This window comes from Corvus brachyrhynchos, unplaced genomic scaffold, assembly GCF_000691975.1.
Source record: "Corvus brachyrhynchos isolate BGI_N302 unplaced genomic scaffold, ASM69197v1 scaffold94, whole genome shotgun sequence".
NCBI classification, from domain to species: Eukaryota; Metazoa; Chordata; class Aves; order Passeriformes; family Corvidae; genus Corvus; species Corvus brachyrhynchos.
In genome coordinates, this window is record NW_008238330.1 from 2,883,680 (window position 1) to 2,907,527 (window position 23,848).

Below are 23,848 nucleotides of genomic sequence, written 5' to 3' on the forward strand. Positions count from 1 at the left end.
GGGACCCCAGAGCTGGATGCAGCACTGCAGGTGGGGTCTCACCAGAGCAGAGCAGAGGGGCAGAATCCCCTCCCTCACCCTGCTGCCCACGCTGCTTTGGATGCAGCCCAGGACACATTTGGCTCTCTGGGCTGTGAGTGCACAGTGCTGGCTCATGTCCAGCCTCTCATCCACCAGCACCCCCAAGTCATTCTGGGCAGGGCTGCTCTCAATAATTTCTTCCTCCAGTCTCTACTTACGACTGGGACAGGTGCACTTGGATTTTTTTGAACATCATGAGGAAGATTGTGGGCCCACTTCTCAAGTTTGTCCAGTTCCCTCTGGATGGTACAATTTCTGATGGGAATTTATCCATCACTGGTTTAAAGTAATTTACTCTTGCTCTAACATTGGCCTTGAGCTTAATCAGACCCTTTCTCTCCCTGGCATTTACTCAGTGCATTCAAAGACAGCAATCATTTCTCCTTTCAGCATTTTCTTCTGTGAGGTTACGTGAGAGACTACAACAAATTTCACTTTGTAAGGTAACAAAAACATGAAAAAAGATAAAAGTGGACAGAACCACTATTTCTGAATGTGGCCACAGTCTTCTGTATCAGGAGATTCCAAATTCTTCTCAATACATACTTGTACAGTAGTTCTAACATACCTACTCAGTCTACCCGTGTCTCCCCACGCGTCCCAGAATCACTTAGAGGTGGGAGGGAGTCTCAGGAGTGCAGCCTTCCCATCAGGTTTTGAACACTGCCAAGGACAGAGATTCTTTGGGCAACTTGTTCCTGTATGCAATTTGTAATTATCTTCAGAGTAGAAATTTTTCCTTACAGTTACTCCAAATCTTCCATCTCAGTTTAGGGCCACTGTCTCTCATTCTTCTGCTGCGCAACTCAAGAATAAGCCTAGCTTCTTCTTCTTGACACACCCTCACAGATCCTGCAAGATTGTTTCCAGACTCCTCTTCTTACTTTTAACAGAAACATATTCAATCTAAATCCCTTCATTTTAGTATTAAGAGTAGAAGCCCGTGCACTCCCCTGAAAGTCATTGGCCCAGCTGCAATGCTGGCAAGTATTTTTGACTGGAGCCGACATGAGAGTGACAGACACATTACAGCCTTAAAAGACAATGAAGAATTCAATCCCTGATCACCATCTGCTCTTGGGATATTCTATTAGAGCAAAGAGAGTCCTGAAGTAATGTAATCAGTTGTTATCAACATGAAAAAAATTCGGATTGCCAAATCAATCACTTCCCATGGCAAAGCTGAATAGTTCTACCTAAATCTTGTTTATCAGTGCAGTACAGCATTTTCCCTAGAACCTCTGAGATTACCAAATATTATCGTTCTTCTGCCCTGACCCTTTTTGAATATTAAGAGTAAATATTGAAAATCCATACAGTTTACACCACTGCCCTGGCAGATGCAAAATTAACAGCGATACTGTAAGGGATTGCAAAAGCCTAAGCCATCTCACAAAGGGATTGAATTGAAGAGACAACGCATTTTCAAATATAACTGAGGCCAGGATATAGACGCTCACCTTCTACAACTTCAACTATTGCCAATACTCAGATGTGAACAGAAAAGACCATTATTAAATTTACCTCTAAAGGATTCTATAAACCCTTCAGGTCAACAATTAAGTGTTCAGCATTTTGATTTTTTTGATTTTGTAGTAGAAAATAATTTATCATCTACTATCACTTCAATTTCTACTGCTTTTACATTCAGGATAGGAACAATAATATTGATTTTCCCTGCTATATTTTTGATTGTATGAAATAAAATATTTTCCATTAATTTTCTTTCCAGATAAGGTTCTGTCACAGATTACAGACTTCTGATACTTGTTAGATTCCCTACAGAACTTTCTGTAAGCCAGATGGGGAGTGGAAAAAAATTGCATACCCCTAAACTATCACTGAAATCCATTTAATACTCAAAGAGGAAAGCTGTTACTGCCAAACTCGGGTGAAATTCACCTCAAGCAAGGCAGTAAGATGCCTTCAGAAAGACACTGAGTGGGTAGAACAGAATCCCAGGACTTGAGGAATTTGGGCTAACACAATAAAGCTGAACAAAGAGGTCAGCACAGCAGTGATTTCAGGGTGATGCACAGGCACACTGCAGCAGATATCACCCCAGTAGATTCTAGTGCTAAAGACGGGTCCACTTTGGTCATTGGTACAACAAAATAAAGATGAAACATTGTGAGACCCAAGAGGAATGTGATTCTGTGATTCTATGAATAGATGAAGCCAGAATGACTGGGCATTGATGAATTAATGCTTCATAGCACACTACTGTGACTGCTGGGAGGAGACAAATCCTGGGAAAAATCTTCAGGGCAGCAGTGGCTGCTTAAGTTAAAGCTAGAACATTTTAGACAAAACTGAACTAAAAAGTTAAGATAAGATGATGTACTGAGAATAGACAGTTGATGGGATCCAAGAAAAATCCAAAGAAAAAAAAAAAGGAAAGTAGAAGAAAAAAGATTAGATAAAGAAAGTAAGATCTTGCAGTATGATGACTGCTTAGTAAGGAGGATGGCATCTGATAAGGCAAGCCACAGAAAGTGTTAATAATTATTCCTCTGAGTCCCCTTACTTCTTTGTGTCTAATGGTTGACCTTGAAATTCAAAACATTGCGTTGCTCCTCCCAGGTGTTAGATGACAGACAAATATTTTAAATCATAATCCTAAAAATACTACTAAATCAATCTGCGAAGTATGAGTCTATGACGCCTTCATACAGACAAGCATTTGCATAATGTTCCTTTTTTAAAGTATAAAAATATGGCACCTGGTAGAAATAGAAAGCTTACTGAATTATGTACAAAATACTTTAATCTTTTGGTCAAATTTGGAATCCATATTAACGGTCTTTTAAAGTGCTTTTGCCTTTTTTTTTTTCCTTTTTGGCCAAAAATCTATTCACAAACAGCTTAGGAATTCTTTAGCTTGATACAAAGTCCTCATATAGGAGTAAAGTCCTACCCGGGAAAAAACCCAAACAGAACTGGAATGAACACACACACACACACACACACACACTCTCCAGCACTGCTCCGTTCAGTTACAGAATAAAGACAAGTGAACACACAGCAAGTGAAAATACTGCTCTGGTCTTCCTCAGCTTACCAACATTGTCAAAACAGGATACAGTTTTACCAGCTTCCTATTGATCCCAGCTCATGCATCAGCTCCTACCAATAAACAAATGTCAAAGACAAACATTTTGCATCTTGCTGCTGACCATTTAATATAAAGCAGAAGAATTGTTTTATAGTACACAAAATTATTAATACTACATTCCACACAAAAGCCCAAAGTATCAGACCACTGCAAAAGGAAGTTTGTTAAGGGAGGGGATGAAAAGATGGATTAAGATTTTGAAGGAAAGAAAAGTAATTGACAAGTTCGGGGAAAAAAAAACCCCAACAAAACAGCTCTAAGATAATCAGCTTTGTATCAAAAACCTTGCTATGGTTTCCATAAAGCAACAAAATAGATATTATCAGATTGTCCAGATCATATCACAACAGCTAGGGGCAACAACAGAGAGCAGGAATCTCATTGGAAGAGTTTTATTTAGGGCCAAGGTTCTCCTAGATGATCATCCATCAGCAGCTGCAGTAACTAGTTAAAAATCTCAACAAAGATCGAAAAAATTTGTGACCAGAACTGTTGACACTTACCAGGCGCAAACTATTGATTCAGAATCAACCTAGATGACTTCAGAATTTAGAAGTACCTAAGTAATCCAATCAGACTCCTTACATTATCTTCTCTTGCAGACACCATTAAGATATGAATTTAAAAACAGCTGTATGATTACCATGTCCTGCTATAGAGCATGACTTGTTTCTTAACAATTATGAACAGATGAAAATCTCATTTAATAAAGACTATTCTTTTTCACTTGGCAATGATGGTTTGGTATTTTCCTTTCCTCTCTGAAAGATAGGTACTTTATTAAACTGGTTACCTGGAAGCTAACAAATTGATTTAAGAATTTTTTGTTGCCAGTTTGTCTTCCTTATAAAGAAGTAATTAATAACTATTAGATGTCATCCATAAAGTTGATGCAGGTTGCACTTTCAACTGATGCTAAATAAACTGTTTCAATGGATTTGACTATTTCAAAAGCTAATTATTATTTCTAACGTTCAATATAAGCTTTGTATATTTCACAATACACATCTGCTGATGCTGGAATAAGAACAAAATTACAAAGAATGTAGCTGTTAAGAGAAAATCCACCTAAAAGTTTCCTTTTGTAACAGCAAAAAAAAAAAAAAAAAAAAAAAAAAATCTTGAAAAGTAAGATAGCAAGTAAATCTTTTCCAGGTCAGAATGTTATTGACAAATGTGAATTAATTTTGGATCACTGTTATTCAGTAAAAGAGAGAAATCCTGTGTAAACATGAAGCAACACCACTTCATAGCCACAAATTACCATGAAATAAACCTAAGTCCTTTAGACCTGCAGCCTTTTGAAGGTCACATTTGCACAGGCCCACTACATTATCACATGATAAGAATGACTGAATAATCATTGGTCCAGCTGGATTTTCCCAGGAAAGAATAAAAATACAGACTCTAGTTTAAGTCTTATTTTAAGAACAGAAGTTGAGCTGTAATCAAATCCTCAAAGTTTCTTACCAAAGAAGGAAACTAAGGCAGCCAAACTATCAACATAGCAATTTTTCTTTTTTTTCTGAGAACCCACTTCAATGCAATATTAAATCTCTGGAGGCACAAACCCCCTTTCTGCAAGGTTTTCTGTGAAGGACTCAGGCTCCCAGAGAAAGGCTTGATTAAGACTTTTCCTCAGCCAATATTTTTGACATTGCAGTGTCTCTGTCCAGCTGAATGGCTGGCTTTCTCATTGGAAAAATCACCAGAAAAGGTATTTATCAAAGAACAAGAAGTTGTATACTTGTGAATTCCACAAGGAGCTTAAGGCACAGAGACTGACTACTTTGTCAACTAGATTGAGTTCCAATAGCGCTCTTTGAGAGAAGATGCCAAACAGGAGAGAGGGCCTTTCAGGACAATAAACACTGTAAGTACTAAATGCATGTTTAAATATTAGATATATGTTTAAATGCCTTCCTTTACAACTGCAATCTTTTTGAAACTGAATTTACCCATCAAAAACATGTATATAGGAAAAGGAGACATTAAATTTCCAGATCCCAAAATTATCCCCTATAAGAGGCACATTCGTTAAGGATTTTCTCCATTGAGTGCAAGCCAGGTCTGCTTCTTGCACATGAGGCACTACAGAACTGATCGGATAACTCATTCTTGAGGTTCCTGCAAATTTCAAGGAACTGGCTGCCAGAGAAAAACTCAGAAGTTGAAGGTATATACACTGAACTTCCCATTAAACTTTACAAGCACAGACACAAACCAAATCAAATAACATTGGCACAAAGAATTGCAGCAATAAACCCCAGCGAAGTTCCTGGTCTGTGAACCTTCTCTCACATCTACTAAAGTGTCTCCATCTAGGAGCAGATCTTCATGCCAAGTCACTCTGTCTGCACCTGTAAATCGGTTCAGGTAACAGCTCTGGAACTCAAGCCAACCAGCACAGCAGTGCCCATGTGCATGTGGTTGTTCTCTCTTGGCCCCAAGACAAGGTGCTCCCTTCCAAGTGCTTCAGAAGCAGCTCCCGGCCTGTGCTAAGCCTGGGGCGTGCCCAGACGCCATCTGCGAGAAGGATGGCTGGCTCCCACTGAAACTGTGCTTGGGACCATGCTAGCTAATTACGTGCACAGCTTCCATAAATATGGCAATATTTATGTTAATTAAGGGCCTTGCTAGTACTGTTGTTACTATTACCATGATACTATGTTTCGCTCCAGTGCAGAGCACAGGATGTAATGGCATTTTGTAAATAACTAAACGAGCCTCACAGTACCCGTTCAGAGAAGGACATGGGTTTTACCCAATTTACAGTCTAGGAGACTGTGAGATCAAAAGACCACCCAATATACTTCTCTTCAAGGAAATGGTGGTAAAGACCCAAGAATATGGGATGGAATTCCCAATACTTATTACTCACATTTAGCTGCTGGGCCACTACCTACAATGTTAAATTATTCATCATTTCTCACACGGAAGGCAGACATGCACTCACAAGAAAAGCTGGGTGTAAGAAAAAGGGTTATCAAAATATTCCCACCCTCTTTCAAAAGAGTTCATTAACCGACAAAAATATGCTGCTGTAACGCATTTTCATGTGTAGGCAGCAATTCTTCTCTACGTCCTAGGGCTGGAATCCTGTGTGGGAAAAACTGAACTGCTCAGTATATGTAAAAGACAGGCCTCATTAACTCTTGGGCATCTTCTCATTTCTTGGTCATAAATCCTATTACCTTGTATTACAAACTGCCATAAAACTCACAGATAAAAGATAATTTATGCTCAGTGTACAGAAGCTAATGTTTCTGTACTCCTGAGAAGCACACAACCAGAAAATGAGAAAGTATGTATGTGAAACCTTAAGCCATTCATACTGAGCATGGCTAGCATGATAAACATGACTCTAAGGGCCTTATGCTCTTCAGCCAGGGTATAGTCTAATGGTAATTGATATTACCAAATTTCAAACATAAAATGTATGAACTCTTGCATAAAATATCCTGCTTATAAAGACTGATTACTCCTTATTAAAAATTCAAGCTTTCCTCCTCCCCCCCTAGAGAAAGAAATATGACATCTATTCAGTACACAGGTACATTTTTTTTTTTTTTTAAATTCCAATCATCACATCAGAAAATGCTTCAGAACAAGCATCACATCCTAGAATTCTTACAAAGCCTCCCTGTTTCTGACTCCTATCCTAATTAGTGTTCCATGGCACAGAAAAAGTAACAGCCCTTGGAGCTGGCAGAATCAAAGGCAGCTACTCTTTTATTTGCTTTTTCTCTGAAGCAATTTAAAATCTTCATACTGATTTTAACTGTGTTGGTTATCTGCTCAAAGGAATATTTTGCTTTAGTGAAGACTGAGCAAAAGTGCTCATTTAGGCTGCTTGTCATTAGTTTTCCTTTCTCATTCAGACAAGAGAAAATCTTTCACTGTCAATTTATAAATGCTGTAGCTACAAATTATGTTCTCATTGTTTGAGCCCTTCCATAGGTGCAACTCATTTCATGCCTGCTTTCTTTTCTTAAATATTTGTTTAGTGGTTTGACATATATTGGAATTCATTTATCTAAATTTACATACTTACAGTCTATATATCTATATTTCAGCCTCCCACCCAATTCTTCCATAGAGATCATGGAGACAGGTATTTATGGGATGTAATTATTCCCATCTTTTTTCTCTTTTCCTTACAGGAGCTCATCCTTAAAGGTCAGAAATGAACATAAGAGAGTTTACTTCCTTACAGTTTTCTTCTCTCTCCATGCCAAAACATTTTTATCTATATATTTCAAAAACTTGCACTGTCTGTCTGTCTATTTCCCAAGAAATGCCTCAGTACTCAAAGTTCTAATTACTCTTACATTCAGTACTTGCAGAAAGTTACTGGCTGATGAAAAAAGGCTTTGTTTACCTGGTCCACCTTGCTTGGTAGTCTGCACTGGAACCCAAACCAGGCATTGTCCTTGCTTTCTTCCTCTTACCACCCTGAAGACTTTCAGCAAGTCTGTAAGCATGTTTCCTGCAACGCTGTGGGCCCTTTACAAGTGTATTAAATATTGATGTATTTCTTCTACTGTAACCCTCTATACCAACACTGTAACAATTTCAAAGCAATTAACAGATTTTTAGTGTCCATAGATACCTACTCACACCGTCCTCCTCTTAGTTTCTGCACCAGTAACTATAAATTCAGCAGCTTGACTTGTTACTCCCCTTGGTATTCTTCCTAGGGCTCTTAAAGAATTACCAGTTTATCTGCTGTAGCCAAGTATTTTAGACTCTGCCTAGGTACACATGACAGAGAACCACCCTCTTGCTATACTGAACCAAAGGTTAATGTTTTCTGGAAGCAAAAACATAATTCTGTTTTGCTCATATATTTTATCAAAAGAATCCAATAAAGATCAGATTCTTCTTCCTGAAGAGAGAAAGGTTTTCCATCAACATTTCTAGAAAAAACAACATGCTCTCAAGTTCATCATTTGCATTAGCAATTGGATCTCAAAATGTTGCTTCATTTATTGCACAGTTTCCAGACTTGCATCTCGAACAGTCAGTGGGTCTCCCATTGTGTTAAACTCCCTCCTACCCTGATTTTAAATTACAAAGGGGAGAGGGGGAAAAAAGAGAATGTCATGATTGTGGCTGTTTGCAAGAGAAAAATATCAGGCTGAACTCCATAAAAAAAAAAAAAAAAAGAGTACTTGCAAGCTTAGGATCCTTGTTTCTCTCAGTTTATAAACTACTCACTTTTTTAAGGAAAAACAACTATTCAGGATTCATGTTATTATATGGAGGTACCACACTTCAGTTGACTGAAGATGCTGACAGTGACAGGTTTAAACCAACAATGAAAAGCAGTGTTGTGTTGAAGTTAGCACTAATATTGTTTAAACGGCCTACCCCTATATCTGCCCCTTCAAGCTGCTAGAAACAGCTTGAAGTTTCCTGTGGAACTCTGCCCATCTACAAAAAAATATTAAATGCTTTTTGTATGGCATTATTAAAAAGAGAACAAAGAAGTTTCCAGCAAACAAAACAATTAGCAACCTCCTATTTCTATTTAAAATGCACAGATCATGATTTTTTTTTTCAAGTTGTAAAGGGTTTAATTATTCATGGAAGACTCATGAAAGCAACCTTAGGCATGGCATTTGAAAGCCGCTTATGGAAAAGATGAATGAAAATAATTAGAAATCTTTCCAGTCCAAGCAAGAGTTTTGTAAGCTAAACTGGAAATTGTCCACTTTATTTCAGCTCTTCAACATGTTCTTAAAAACACTCTAAAGGAAATTTACAGTGGTCAGTGAAGTACTGCACTCACAGATCAATCACAAGCAAGTTACTCCTCAGTTTTAGATTGTAACCACAGTTATCCTTCATTTCTCTTTTCCCTTCACTCTGATGCCTCCATCCATTTAGCTGTGCAACTAATGATCAGAGTAATTCCTCATCATACTGGCAAAAGAGCTCCTATGCCTACCACCTTTCCTGCAGACACAGTGCTTCAAATTTTTAATAGAGCACCTGTCCCTGTGGCTTTAAATCTATATTCTCATAGAACCTCATGAATGCTTTTCTCAAATTACAATGAAGCACATCTGGTGCAAGGTTGTGTCAAATTTACCTGTGAATGTTACTTATATTAATGGAATAAGCTTTCCAAGAGAAATTGGGAAACTTAGGTAAGCTTTTAGAAGCCTTGCCAAGGGGAAAAGATATTTTCCAAAAAATAAATGAAACACTGTTAGAACAGTGTTTGATGTTTAGATTTGCCTTTAATTTAAATCTCAAAAGCAAAAGAGCAGCAAGATCTTTTGTGTGTGTTGTTTTATGAATCAATAAATGCAATAACACATCTGAAAAACCACAGAAATAACACATCTTAAATAAATTCCCTTGTTGATGCTAGATGGATTCCCATCATAAATGAACTGCGCCACTTGGACTGCATAAGAGCTCTGCCTGATGTGTATGTCAGGAACTCCCTCATAACATCCTCTTACATCTTTTCTTTGCTCCTCTTATTGCAGGCATCCTTATTGCTACTCAACATGCAAAAGGGCTGTGTGCTAAATTTAGACTTACTGGAATCTAATATAAAAGGTTAATTTTTTTTCCCCATTTCTAATCAATATCCTCTATTTACCCAATTCAGTTTTTATACTTTCTGATTTTCTTGTTTCTCCCCTTTTAAACAAATCTATCCTGAACAAATTAAACACAATCTTTTCCAAAAGAGGAATTCAGACCCCATCATTTGCTGTCCACTTGCCTGCAATGTATTTTATATTTCAGCTCTGACCCTACAGAACACAACTGAGAAAATGAGCATTTAATGGTGCAAGACCTATCGTGTCAGAGTGGGTGGAAAGTCAGCTTTATTACGAAGTAACTTTTCACAACACTTACAGGTTGAAGCAGGTAAATCAGCGAGCACTCCTGGATAACTATCACTGGAGAAGGAGTGATATTTGTTGCATGAAAAAGGGTTTCTACTGATGCCATTGTTTGGTCAAACCGTCCTCCAAGTCCGCCCAAAGTCACAATCACATCGATCTAAAAGACAGAACGAAGAAAAGTCTAAAAGACTTACGAAGAAAACTCCCAGGAATAGACCCTGAAAATCCACAATAAAATCACATTTTGAAAAACAAAAGAAAAGAAAAAAATAGCTACTGACTATAGAAAGCAAATGTCAAATACAGTTATTTTACTCCCATTACTGATAAATACCATTATGTGATTTTTAAGCTGAGTATTAAAGCACCATTAATTCATGGCCAACATGTGGTACTTTTTAAAAGGACATAACCATTCTCCCTAAAACACAGGCCACTCTTTGAAGGTACTTACCTGTCTGTCCCGAATATATAGAGTCTAAGATATATCACTCCATACGTAAGCTCCTCAGGTAAGTGTGGTATATCTGAGCCGTAGGATCCCCAGTTCTTTACATCATTTCATTATTATACTCACAGTTCACAGAGCGAATAAAGGAAATTTCAGGTTAGGCCATTATGTGTCATTCTCATTCCTGCCACACAGCATTTCAATGTACAAGCAATACTGCTCAAAGGCTGGCCCTGCTCAAGATTAAAAGTACTACTGTATAGGAAGTTCCAACCCAAGTGACTAGAACATCACCTTTATGATTCTGTTGAGTATTGTTTTGCATGAAAATTAAGGTCTTTTCCTTCCTTGAAGAGATATACCAGCTGTCACGGACAGAGAGCCACAGGAGCACTCTCCAGTCCCAGTCCCTGACACACAGAAAACACCACCTGACTGCTTGCAATATGCCATGGAATTGCTCTTGCTCAATTCTGTCACACAGCTGTTCAAGACTCTGAGCACTTTATTTCCTATAAGCAGAAAGGGAGTATTCAAAAGGCTTGGTTAAGAGCTTTTGGGTCCTTAAATAAAAAGTCACTGAGTGCAAATTATTATTATTATTACTTCCATAATGTAGATCAGTTATGTTCAGTAATTGTATTTTAAAAAGCTAACACTAAGTCATATCTAGGGCCCTAAGACATTGCAGCTCTGAAGTCTTTAGGAGCTGCTTTGACTATGGCCATCTGGTTAAGTTTCCAACTTTATAGAGCTTAAGCCTATGGTTTGTGTGATTACATGAAGTTTTACTCAACCCAGGAGCCACATAATGGTGCTCTGTGTATCTGGAATGATGTATTAATAGCATCAGCTTCTATTTTTATTACCAGGTCTAGGGCTTTATGATTCTGTTGAATATTGTTTTGCATGAAAATTAAGGTCTTTCCCTTCCTTGAAGAGATATACCATCTTTCTCATCAGCACCAGGAAAATTCTTCAGAGGCCAGAGTGGATCAATATAACACATTATACTAGCAGCAAACACTGAAACGAAAAACCCTATCCTTGTACTGCTGACAGGATGTATTTTCTGTGCAGATTACAGATCACACAGACCTAATGTACAACCAAGAGAATATGAACGGCAGGAAAACATATCCTTAAACAGAAGACAAAATAGCAAAAGGTAAAAAGCATGTGTTCCCAGCTAAGCTATACTATCATAAGATATTTTCCCTTTTATTGATTCCACTTTAGAAACAAACTGCTTTTGTTTGACTGGTAATGACTGTGAGTCAAAAGGGCGGATCAATTCTCTGAAAATAATACTACTAATAAGACCCACCAACACCCATTAGCCCCCTACCAGACAACCACAACTAAAATGCTCCCCTCCTTCCCTAATAGAGGCCATAGGGAGAATCTGCTACACTAACCTGGAACCACAGTGAACTTAAGGTGGCTTGACAAAGGATCAGGATCCACATGTATGCTGTTTTTCCTCTAAGCAATGGGACTGAAGCTTAAATATTAGCCTAGATTAGTCTTCAAGAAACTGAGCAACTACTGCACATGTCTCACCATACATCAACTTGTTTCTTTTGGCTTTGATGATTGGTACAATATAAAAGGTAAGAATGAAGGGATTACAGAGTTCCTTTGACTTGGAATTGAAATGATGCAGAAACATTCCAAATGTGTCTTCTTTCCCTTGTAAAACTGCCAGTATGTCAGAGAACCCCTGCTCTACTACTACCTCACGTGTACTTCCCATGAAGTACAGGACCCAGCCCAAGCAATGATGTGCTCAGTAACTGCAGTTGTGGCAGAGACTGCCAGAGCACTGCCATTGAAGAAAAACGCAGCAAAAAAAAATACTTCTTATATTTTCAAGTAATACAGAATCCTACTCAAAGTCCTACTCCTTATTAAATTGTAACAGTGCAGTCTTGTGGATTGGTTACCAAAAAGGAAGAAAATAAAACCAATATAGCATGGAGTAGACATGTTGAAAAGGCATTCATAAACCAGAGGTATGGGGTTGAGGTGTGTTGGAAGAAGGATAATAAAGATATCTGAAAAGGGAATATATCTATTATTTAGGGTTTGCATGGATTGTGAAAATGAAAAACACAAGTATGTGACAGGTATGCAAAGAAACCCAGCTGGAGTATGAGAGGAATAGACAGAAAAGCTGAAATTCTGCACTTCTGTGACAGTTTACAGTACCACCTTTCACTGGATAATCCTGGCAGAAGTGACAGGCATCCAGACATTGTAGGACTTTTATAGCCTTTATCTGAAGGTCTAGGTAGTCATACTTTTTTTATTTAAAAAAACCAAAAAAACCACAGAAAGGCTAAGTGCAAACAAAACCTCAAGAGCCTTTTCATCCTAAAGCTATCACCTCTGTCAAGAAAACCCCCCAGAAAACACAACACAAAAATCACAAACAAAACAATTAGTTCCTTCCCTGCAATCACTGCTTCTCTCACTCTGCCAAGCACTTAAGAAAATGGATGTGCCAGGAAAGCATGTACACAGCTCTTTGTCATTCCAGAACCTAAGACAAAGTGAATACTCAAGAACTGGACATTTGGATATTCCCACACTGCAGAGAGGAAAGGCCATTCATTTTAGTACTATGATTTCCTGCATACCACAGGCAACAGAATTAATCCTGTTACTGCTAATGAGCTCAGCAGGCAACATTTGACCCACACGCTGTACTTCAATTGAAATATCCATGCTTCACTTAAATGTCCCATCACCAGTCCCCTTACACAATTTGTTTTCACACTGTGTCATTCATTTCTTGAAAAAAAAGGACATAAAATCATAAACAACTACAGAGAACAGCTTAGATCATTGCAGCCACATTCTCTTGGACTATCTATAACCTGATTTAAATACAGAGTATCTTTAAAGGCTATCAAGCTTTAACTTAGAAATAGCTGAAGATCTAAGGGTAGGATCTAGTCATCTTTAAATGATACGCCCATATGTTAGTATGTCTTGAGAAAGTTTTAGAGGTCACTACCAAAAAGCAGGGCAGTTAGAAGGAGAAGGAAAGCATAAAGTAAGACTTTGTGCTGGCAATTCAGGGACTTATTTTTTCCTTCTCCCACAAGCTGTAATTTAGAGGGTGCAGTAACCATGGGGAGCTGAGGCTCCTACCACATCAGAATGAAGTTTCTCAGGTTCCTGCTTCCACTCTCACAGAGACTATTGAAATGGACAACCTGCTGTAAAGCCTGTTTGCAGGCTTGCTAAACACTGTGAAAGCTGTCCCAGCTGCCATTCCTCTTTCTAGAATGAATGGGTTAAATACAAAGAAGATCTTCCCTTTATGACTGAGGAACATGCATTTAAGGACACAGGAAGCTGGGAACTGCCTGAAGTGGGTGAAAAGAGTGCAATATCTAGCTTTGCAATGTCAGCATCATCATGACATATAACAGTGAAGTCCATGGCTCAAACTGACAGCCAACAATGCCCACTCTTTTCAAAACCATGCTCATTATCTCTGATAAGAAATCCTCTCCCCAGGGAGAGGACAGACAACTCAAAGTACTTTCTTCCCCATGAGTTCACTTTCAGCCAGATAACTTGCAAACAAACATGCCTAAGTCTCAGGGACGTGGGTAGATGAAAGGCAACAAATTTACCGACAACAACCAACAGCATTGAATGAACTGCAAAAAATATCTCTCCTAAAGGAAAAAGGGAAGGCAAGAGTAATCAAGATGTTGTAAAAGTTCTGGAGTCATGACTAAACCTCCCGCGCTCTGAGATCATGGAGACCATCCATTGGTAATATCCAAGATATTAGTATGCCAATTACAGGTTAGATACCTGATTGGAACACGGTGGGGTTTTAGCACCTTCTCACTTTACTGAAATCTTTCATCTCCCGCAGCCTTTCTTAGTTTTCTATAAATCATAAGACTATTCCTTTAATTTAATTTTTAAAGGAATATCACATAGACAACAAAATTATTCTAGTAATATGTATAGTATGTTGGAAGTTTATCATGTGCTGAAATATATATATGTATGTATGAAGTATATTGTGTTGAAAAACGAACAATTAAGCAGTAGTGTGAATGGTACATTTACTATTGCTTTGTTGGTTTGTCACTTCATCAATTTTGGCCAGTTTACAAGAAAAGCATTTTCTTCTTCACAAGGCAATTTGTCAGCTCAGGATGTGGTTTAAATTATTTTCTGGTCTTTGCATCAGATTCAGTACCGAAGACTTTAAAACACACCAAGCACTTCCCTTGATAGCAAATGGGTCAGAGAAGATTTTAATTCATTTTCCCATAGCTGTATCAGAGCTCTCGTGCTGGCCAGATAAGTAATATTTTTATATCATACTCAAAATTGCAATGTAAATTTAATGAACTACTAAAATCCCATAATCCAATGTTAAATATGTAGCAAGATATTGTCCACTTGAGTTGATTACTGGCTCCCTAGCTCAGTGTTTTACATAAAATGTATGACATTCATTTCTGTAGGAATGATATGCTGAACCACACAGCAGCATCTGAACTTTGCTCAGGTAGAATCCTCTTTACTTTAGCCAGAATTTTCTTGTTGCTTCAGCCATCTGACTCTTCCTGGGAACAAGACCTCTCAGTCAAAGGCTGCCATCCTGTCTGTGTACCTGAGATGATAACCTTCAATCAGCTTCATCCTTACCTCACTGACTCCACTAATCTATATATTAGGTTGTTCCAGCTCCCTCACAAAACACTTCTTGCTTCTTATCTTCATTTTCTTACAGTTTCACCCAAGTGCTTTTGCTATTTGTAATGCTTTTTATTTCAAATAAGAGGTTAATTCTCTCTGGTAATGACAATAAGTATGCAAACAGGTTGCATTTGCCTGCTTAAAGCAAGAAACATGTATGATGGTAAGATAGAAATGAGAAAGAATCCAGAAATAGACTTGAGTTGCTGGAAATATCTTAAGCTGGGTTTTACTACTGACCTGTGTTTACACCTCTGGTTGAATGACCGTTTCATTTCAAAAAATGAAGTTTTGGCTTTGCCCTCTCTCGCAGGTAAATGGAATGTCTGAGAGTGTATATAACATAATCTAGCATTAGTTTTGGGGAACATAAACTTCATTACCATTGACTTAATTCTTTATTACTTAAAGAAACCTAATCTACAAAATCCATGTGAACTGCTGGATCCCAAGCTGTAGATGCTGAAAAAGCTGTCAGAGAAATTTTCCTATTTTTTACCGCTGCTTGTGAAAGTCTCCTTCCTCACACAAGCTAGCTGTAAACAGTGTAGAGGCTTTTGTAAACCAAGACTTTATCTCACAGGTGCAAACTTGTTATGCACAGTCTTGTTTTCCACACTGAAGAAAGTATTTTGAAATGGGTGTCATAGCATTCAACCAATCACTCTGGGAGGTGTATGGTCAAGCACCCAATAATGTTATACCACTCTTGTGAACAAAGCTATAAAAATGAGTCTGTAATTAATTAAATAATCCCCATTCTATCCTGGACTTGAATTCTGTGTTGTTCATCTCGCTGTCCCTGCGGACCACAGCGACACCAAGCAATCTGAATTTGACTTCCTGCTTTTGTACTGAGTATTTATGTATGATCTTGGTCAAACAGTGCTCACTGTACCTCAGGTAGAGAGGGGACACCAACAACTCCTGCTCTGCTACTGCTAGTCAGCTGGAGCAAAGCTCTACAATTCCTTCTGTGTGTGAGATCAGTCACCAGAACTCCTTATTGCCTCAGATTTTCTGGGTGAAAGGTTTTTCCCTACTCCTAACTGTTACCATGCTGTTCTGAGTAGGTAGAAATACACTGGAACTCTTAAAGCAATCTGTTTACCGATGCTTTGGAGGAAAATGTGTGCTGGTTTTGATCCAGACACATTTATTTTGTGAATGAACAAGGATTCCAGGACTATCCATCAGTTGTCTTCTGAAAAATCATAAAATCTTCTCATCTTTTAAAACGGTATGAAAAAACATTCACAAGCATCAGGCTAACCTTTCTCTTCCCATAACTGAACTACTGTCATCCACGGTGTGCACTGTGGTATTACGCCCATGGAAGCGTGAAATCAATAACTAAACCACCATATCCCTAAGAAAGGAAGTCCTGGATTTGTATTAGGAGAAATCTGAAAGGCCCTTGAAAGATTATACTAAAATGGTCTAGCAAATCTCTTCAGTGGTCTAACAGCCACTTGCATCCAGTGCCAAAAGCTGTGTTTGGCACAGGCTGTGGTTTTAATCATTTTGAATACTGCCTCCAGGAGTCAAAATAAGGAAATACAAACTAACTACAAACTCTCATCAATGTACAATTCAAGAAAGGAAAAAAATCTTCAAGAGAATCTGTTCATTGTGAGCTTTGTATTTCACATTTCACTTAACTCCGACTGTCAGTCTTTACTGTAGTAGCCTTCCTTTCCCTCCCTCCAACATATTTCCATGTTGTCACAAGATCAGCAGGGCAACACAAGTACAACATACTGCTTGCCAGCCAGCATGGCCCCCACCCCCCGCGCTGATGCCTCATCCCATGTGGATCCCACTACCCTCATCAAGGGCCAGACTGCAGCCTGTGCTGGAGGTTAACCCAGTCCTGCAGCACCAGCAGGTGGAAAAGACACTGTGCAGGGAAGAGGCTCTTTGTTGCAAAGAGTCTCCCTAAAAGGCTCTGTTCTTCCCCCATGGGACACAGATCATGATCCAAACCAGGGAGCCTTTCCCTGGACTGTGGCTCCTGCTGCAGCCTGCTTGGCAGAAAGAGTCTTGTACAGGAGGGTCCCTGGCTACTTAGGACCTGATGGATCTGTAAGTTCTGCCTACCAGCCCACAAACAGGATATATATCCTATATCAGTGAGAGTGTGTGTACCTTTGCACATCTCCATGAGCCCTGGCAATGTCCCTCTGATTTCCCTTACAGTTCTGTGGTGGGTTAATCTCAGCTGGCTGCCAGGCATTCACCCAGCCTCTCTCACTCCCTCTCCTCAAGAGAACAGGGGGAGAAAATGAGATGAGAAAGCTCATGGGTCAGGACAAGGAGATCGATAATTATCTATTACCATCACAGTCAAAACAGACTTGACTTGGGGAAAATTAATTTAATTTATTGCCAATTAAAATCAAGTTAGAGAAAGAAAAAAAGACAAAACTAAACCCACCTTTCCATCACCCATCTTTTTTCCAGGCCCAACTTAACTCCTTCATTCCTCACTCCTCTATCTCACCCTTCCCCTGACTGGCACAGGGAAACAGGGGACTGTGGTCAGTTCATACCATCTCCTCTCTGCTGCTTCTTCCTTATCATGTTCTCCTGCTACAGCGTGGGGTTCTCTCCACAGAATCCAGACCTTCAGGAACAAACTCCTCCACTGTTGGTCCCCTACATGCTGTGGCTCCTGCCAGGAGCCTGCTCCTCCGTGGGCTTGTCTTCAAAGCCTGCAGCTTCCTTCAGGGCACGTCCACCTGCTCTGGCACAGGGTTCTCCACTGCCTGCACTGTGGATATCTGCTCCACCATGATGTTCCATGGGCAGATATGTGCTCCAGCATGGGCTCCTCTGCACAGGCTGCAGCTCCCTCAGGAGAGATTCATTTGCTCTGCCCAGGCTTCTCCAGGAGAATCTGGAGGCTGGAGCCCCTCTTTCTGCTCTCCCCTTGGGGTTGACATGGCTGTTTTGTCCCCCTTTTCCCCTCACCCCTCCCTGCCTGGGCTGAGGGACTCGGCTGTGCCTCTCCTCATGGACACACCTGTACCCCACCATCACCTGGGCACACAAACCCGACAGCTCATTACTGTGCCTGTTTCTCTAGAAGGTTGAGATGAAGAGAAGATGTGTATTTCCTTTCCCACACCTTCATGTGGTTGTGCTTCAGCTCCTGCCCAGATGCTGGTCCAGGACCCTTGGAAAGCCCACAAAGGAAGCTAAACAAACCTGTGATATTGTGAGGCAACAGGGTAGAATTTCTGTAGCCAAGGGTGTCCATATGAAATGCTCTGCCAGCAGCCCACAGGCACTAACACCCCCATGAACAGGGAACACCGACTTCAACGCTACTGAGGGTTGAGACCTTTTCTTGTGACTTCCCAAACCAGTTAAGTTTTCTTTAAAACTAACTTTTTGCCTAGTTTTATTTAAATTCCATCATATTAAGTTTGGATGTCAAATTTTAAGGAAAGAATCATAGATTTTTAAGGGGAAACATTCCATTCAAAAATACAGAAACTTAAAAAATTTCAATTTCCACTATATATCTATATATATATATAGATATACACGTTTTTGTTTGTTTGTTTCATCTGAGTTAAGGGTAACAACTCAGGCACCTTCCCATTGTAACATTTAACAGTGAAGTCTGTATAAAAGACGTCAGATGTAAGGCAGAGCTTTGGAGGGCCTTCACTCTCCCGCAGCAGCATCCCAGAGGACTGAACAGCCTGAAGCACATGTGCCCAGCTAGGGCGAGGCGTTAGCTCTGCTATTTAAAATGTTTAAACTTGGGTTCACACAGGTCTGAAGATCTCCCGATAGGTCCCAACAGAACAGTAGTATTTTCAGCTGGTCTGAACATTAATCTTCATGATGAACAAGGGGATAATAACCTGTCCTATTATACTCCAGGGATAGATATAAGACCTGAAACTAAAGATGGAAAATTTTTCCTATGTCTCTCAGGCCCTATTCTGTGAATGGTTCCTCTTTTGAGTGATTTCACTGAATACCTGGGCAGTACAGAATGACTTTCTTTTCTGAGGGAGTGCAGACTTGCGGAAAGAAGTCTTGAATTTATACATTTGTTTCTAAGAGGCTGGACATATTTTTATACTGAAGGAAGTACATTACGATCTGGATGTCAATTTTCCTTTTCAGCACAGGTTCAGTATTTATAGCAGGTAAGTTAAACATAGCCTGAGTAATTACAGAATGTATTTTATTTTTCTACACTGTCCTCTACACCATATAAATTTAGCCACACACTTAAAAAGAAATGAAGCATGATTTCTTAAACTGGAGGCGCTTGTGCAGCTGTAAACATTTTATGTTCACATTTAATTTGCAGAAAATATTGAGCTTTAATTGTTCGGTGCTTAGCTGTTCAGTTGTTTAAAAGGGAAACTCGATGGGTTCTTTAGGCAAGTTGAAGAGACCATCCCCCATCAGTGGCAAAGTAAAAGGTAGGTGATTTAATAAGGAATAGCATGAGCATCAGAACCAGCAAAGCCTGGTTGCCAGGGCAGCTCTCCTATGAAGACCCCTCAGTCCCTACTTTTGTTGAGCTTGTGCTACTGCCATTTTTTACAGTGGGAATACTGGGGAGGCCTTCCAAATGTTACCAGGCTGCCTCATTTTCACAATATTTGTTAAGAGTTAAATTACTCTAAGCCACTCTGCCCTTTCTTGAAAAGCACTGGTGTCAGCAAAGAGGTGCAGAGTTAAATGTCAGGAAAAGACAAAGGATTGTAGAAAGCAATGAGGCCTCAGGACTACAGGCTAAACCATTTCTGTGTAGTACCAGCTGCACACTTTTACTTTCCAATGGTCTTAATACCTTCCTCTCCCCCCTGCCCCCAGTACTCCTTTCTAGGTAAGGAAAAGAAAAAAAGAGGAAGAGCCACGACAGCTTCAAAAGCTTTGACCAGTATCACGATTTCACTGTTTCTTTTGACTATTCAAAGGCCATACAATATTACAAAAAGAGTGAATATGTCAGGGCAAAAAACCCTAAACAATCCAAAACCATGCACTACTTAGGTTAAATAAGTTTCTTTGAATGGGATAAAAAAAGAAGCCACAGGAGAAGTTAATTTGTTGATTGATTCACCCTCTGCTTTAAGGACCAGATCACTGCAGTTCATGAAATTATGAAAGTGTGCTCTCTAAAGCCAGTGTTTCTTACACTCAGGAATGTAGAAAACTGCTAGAAGTTTTTATAAAACTATCTCTACAATAGCTAAAAACGTGTCATTCTTGACAGGCATCTCAATTTAGTGGAAAGAAACCATATTTGAGATGTAACAAATGCTCTATTATAATCTGCAGTTAAAATTTATCATACTAGCACAAATTTCTTAATATGCTTAACAATAAACTTACATTCCATTAACTAAACAGAATGTAATAAAACCAGTTGTAACTTACGGGAAATTTCAAAACACCACGGTAATCATGTGTCAAGGAAAAAAAACCCAAAAAACCCCAAACCCAAGTTATTTATGAAAATCTCAGGCAACAAACTGAGCTCTCAGTCCTTGAACTGCAAAAAAATTCCTGATGTCAAAAGATATTACTGCTCAAAATTTCCCACTACAATATCCACCTCCAAGACTCTGTCAATGCAAGTATGACAGTCTTGAGGGTAATGATATGTCCTTGTAGCCTGACCACTTTCCCAGCGTGGAGGCAGTTACATCAGCAATAGCTGCTCTCAGGGAAGCTGTGCTCCTGCAAAGCAGAAGGGGCTGAGAGGGGGAGGAGAATCACATCTCCTATGACACAGTTACAAACAGAGCAAAATCAGTGGTTACAAAGGGAACAGTACATCACCTGTAGTAACCTCACGCTTTCTGTTCCAAATATATTTAGCCTTTGACTAAGTGGAGAGAACAGTTGCTGGCTTCCTTATTAGCTTCTGCAGTCCTGTTAATGAGCATATCCTTGATCTCTCAAATCCCTTGAACTGCCTACAAACAGCATTTTCCCCCTTGTTCTTCCTCTCCCCAAAGCTCAGTATGGGATTTAACCTTTTTAAACAAACAAACTGAAATCGATGTGTTCTCCAGAATCTCTGCCCTGTTTGTATCTTTAAAAAATTGTCTTCATAGATCCAATACAATCCAATAAAAGAGCATACAAGGATTACATAAGAAAATTTCTTGATATTTGATGCACTGTGTTGTTGCAGACACCCACATTGCATAAAATTATTCGAACGCAGAGATACAGTGTCTCTTGATGCTTACACCTGTACTGGAACAGGTAGACACCTTACATGAAATTAGGGTTTCTCTTTGGGAACTGGCAAGTTCTGATATCCAGTACTACAAGAAATGCATTTTGTCATACCTTTACAATGGGAAGCATTAAAATAATTCAGCAGTAGGAAATATGGATTAGATACTGCATTCCTTGAAGGTAAGACTTGGACCTCAGAGTCCTCAAGGATATGTCTGAACACCCTATAGGAGGGATTTACTCCTGTTGAAAAGTAGTATGAAATTCTACATTTTAGAAGTGGGAATTAACAGGAAACATTTAAGATCCATTTGTTTCTTTTGGACAGGAAAGGTTTATGAAGAAGATTACTATTAATAACTCATGAAAATCTTTTGATGCAGCACTTGACAGTATAAGAACCTTTTCATTACACATATTTAACTTCCCCTAAAATATATCTCATTTGCATTTTTTATCCTCCTTCTGTGAAACGTTAAGAAGAAAAACTGAGTAGTGCCACCAAAACTGAACAGGTTTATTCTCAGCCCTGCCTTCTATATAGGATTTAGAGATAAATCCACAAGCTTCAATGTCCTTAAAGTCATTCAGGTCCAGTGGTGAGGCACTGGAAGTGGTTCCAGGGAGAAATTATGGATGTCCCATCCTTGGAAGTGTTCCAGGCCAGGCTGGAAGGGGCCCTGAGCAGTCTGGTCTAGTGGAGGGTGTCCCTGCCTGTGGCTGTGATGCTGGAACTAAACCATCCTTAAGGTCCCTTCTAACCCAAATCATTCTGTGATTCTTATAAAAGCTTCACATTTCAGCCCCATGTCAGATTTGGGATTTTCCAGTCTGCCTCTCCCCGCTATTTGGGTATTTAGTAACTTCCCTGTTCTCAAATCCTGGTAATAGATTATCTTCATTCCTAGGCTTTGCTTTAAGAGCCATTCCCACTACTGTTCTGGATACCCAAAAGTCTTCAGAAATGAAAAAAGTAGTGTTCCATCCTGAAATTACCAACACGAGCAAAAAATTTATGATTTAGTAACAGGAAGCAAAACCAATGTATTTACTGCTTAAAGAAGTCACATCATCAGGAATAACCTCAACTGACAGACAAAATCAAAACTAAGCCAAATAGAGCCCAGTATTTGCAATAATTATACCCTTTCTTTGTGGGACTGGTCTTTATGCAAAAAGTTACTCTCTTTTAAAGTATCTTCTGATTTTTGTTTTATGGTACTTTTGGTTTTCCTTCAGGACCTTTTCCCTCATATAAAGACAAACCAGAGAGGGCTTAGTAAGCTGTTTGAACACTGCACAGCTGAAGGTGATATATGAACACCATTTCACTGTCTTTGGCACTTTATAAACACAGGACTTCACTAAGTTGTTTAGTCTTGCTCAACAGAAAAGAAAGCAGACTGATTTGACACTTTTTTAAAAGTACAAAGGGAAGAATGCTTGCATTCCCTTAAAACAATTAATATGCTAGACTGCTGACTGATTGAACCTCTAAAGTGTAATTTTAAAATGGAAATGTTAGTAGAGTATCCCTTTATTGCCAAGGGTTTTTAAGAAGAGTTGGTTTGGATATTTTCTCTTTTTCATATTGACACTGGTGCTTTTATCAATTTAAACACACTAACATTAAACCACTAAAAGGCATGTAAGTTTCAATAAAACTCATTTTTTATATCTTCAGCCCATATAACCAAATGAGCTGCTTTAACTTTTTTTAAAGCAGAAAAGATAATAAAGCTAAATGAAAAGTCCCAGAGCTTAGTTTTAAGACTAAATGGTATTTTAGATGAAACAGTTAAGGAAAGCAGAGTTTGTAACTCTGAGATAAAGATAATGGCTTAAATCTACCTTTATATTATGAGTATTCTTCTTGGAGCTGCAAAATTGATAAATACACTTTCAGTTCTCACTGGCATAAGCTGCTACAAACTGTCTGTGAGTGAGACCAGAGATGCTGTTATTGAAAGAGCATTTGATGAATATTGGGAATTGGAGGATCATTCCCAGCTATACCACTAGTATGCTGGGAGACTGTGGACAAATTGCTTCTGTACTTCTGCTTTCCAATCTGCAAATCAAAGATAACAGCATGCACTTCTAATGCAGGATCTGTTGATCCCTGAATAAAAGATATTGTAAGCTCGACTATCATTTTGTCAGTTCCACTGGTTTCTTGAAATAGCTTATGTTAAGATGAGAGAAAATTAAGAACAGAAAGTAGTACCAGACAGAAGTAAGTTTATTTGAAGGTCTTGTAATGAAGAAAGGAAAGTACTCACATAACTACAGAATGAATAAAATAGTGATTAAAGCAGTAAAGCAAAATGTGCACAACTAATAGACCATAAACAATGTCAA

General features: G+C 39.0%; 1 protein-coding gene across 1 annotated transcript in view; it reads right to left on the bottom strand.

Annotated features, from left to right (window-relative positions):
- TPK1 (thiamin pyrophosphokinase 1) overlaps positions 1 to 23,848 on the bottom strand; it is a 254,642-nt gene that overhangs the window by 99,625 nt on the left and 131,169 nt on the right. The window contains exon 5 of the mRNA XM_017734592.1: positions 10,079 to 10,225. Coding sequence (XP_017590081.1) covers positions 10,079 to 10,225 — 147 coding nt within the window. The remainder of the gene's footprint in view (positions 1 to 10,078; positions 10,226 to 23,848) is intronic.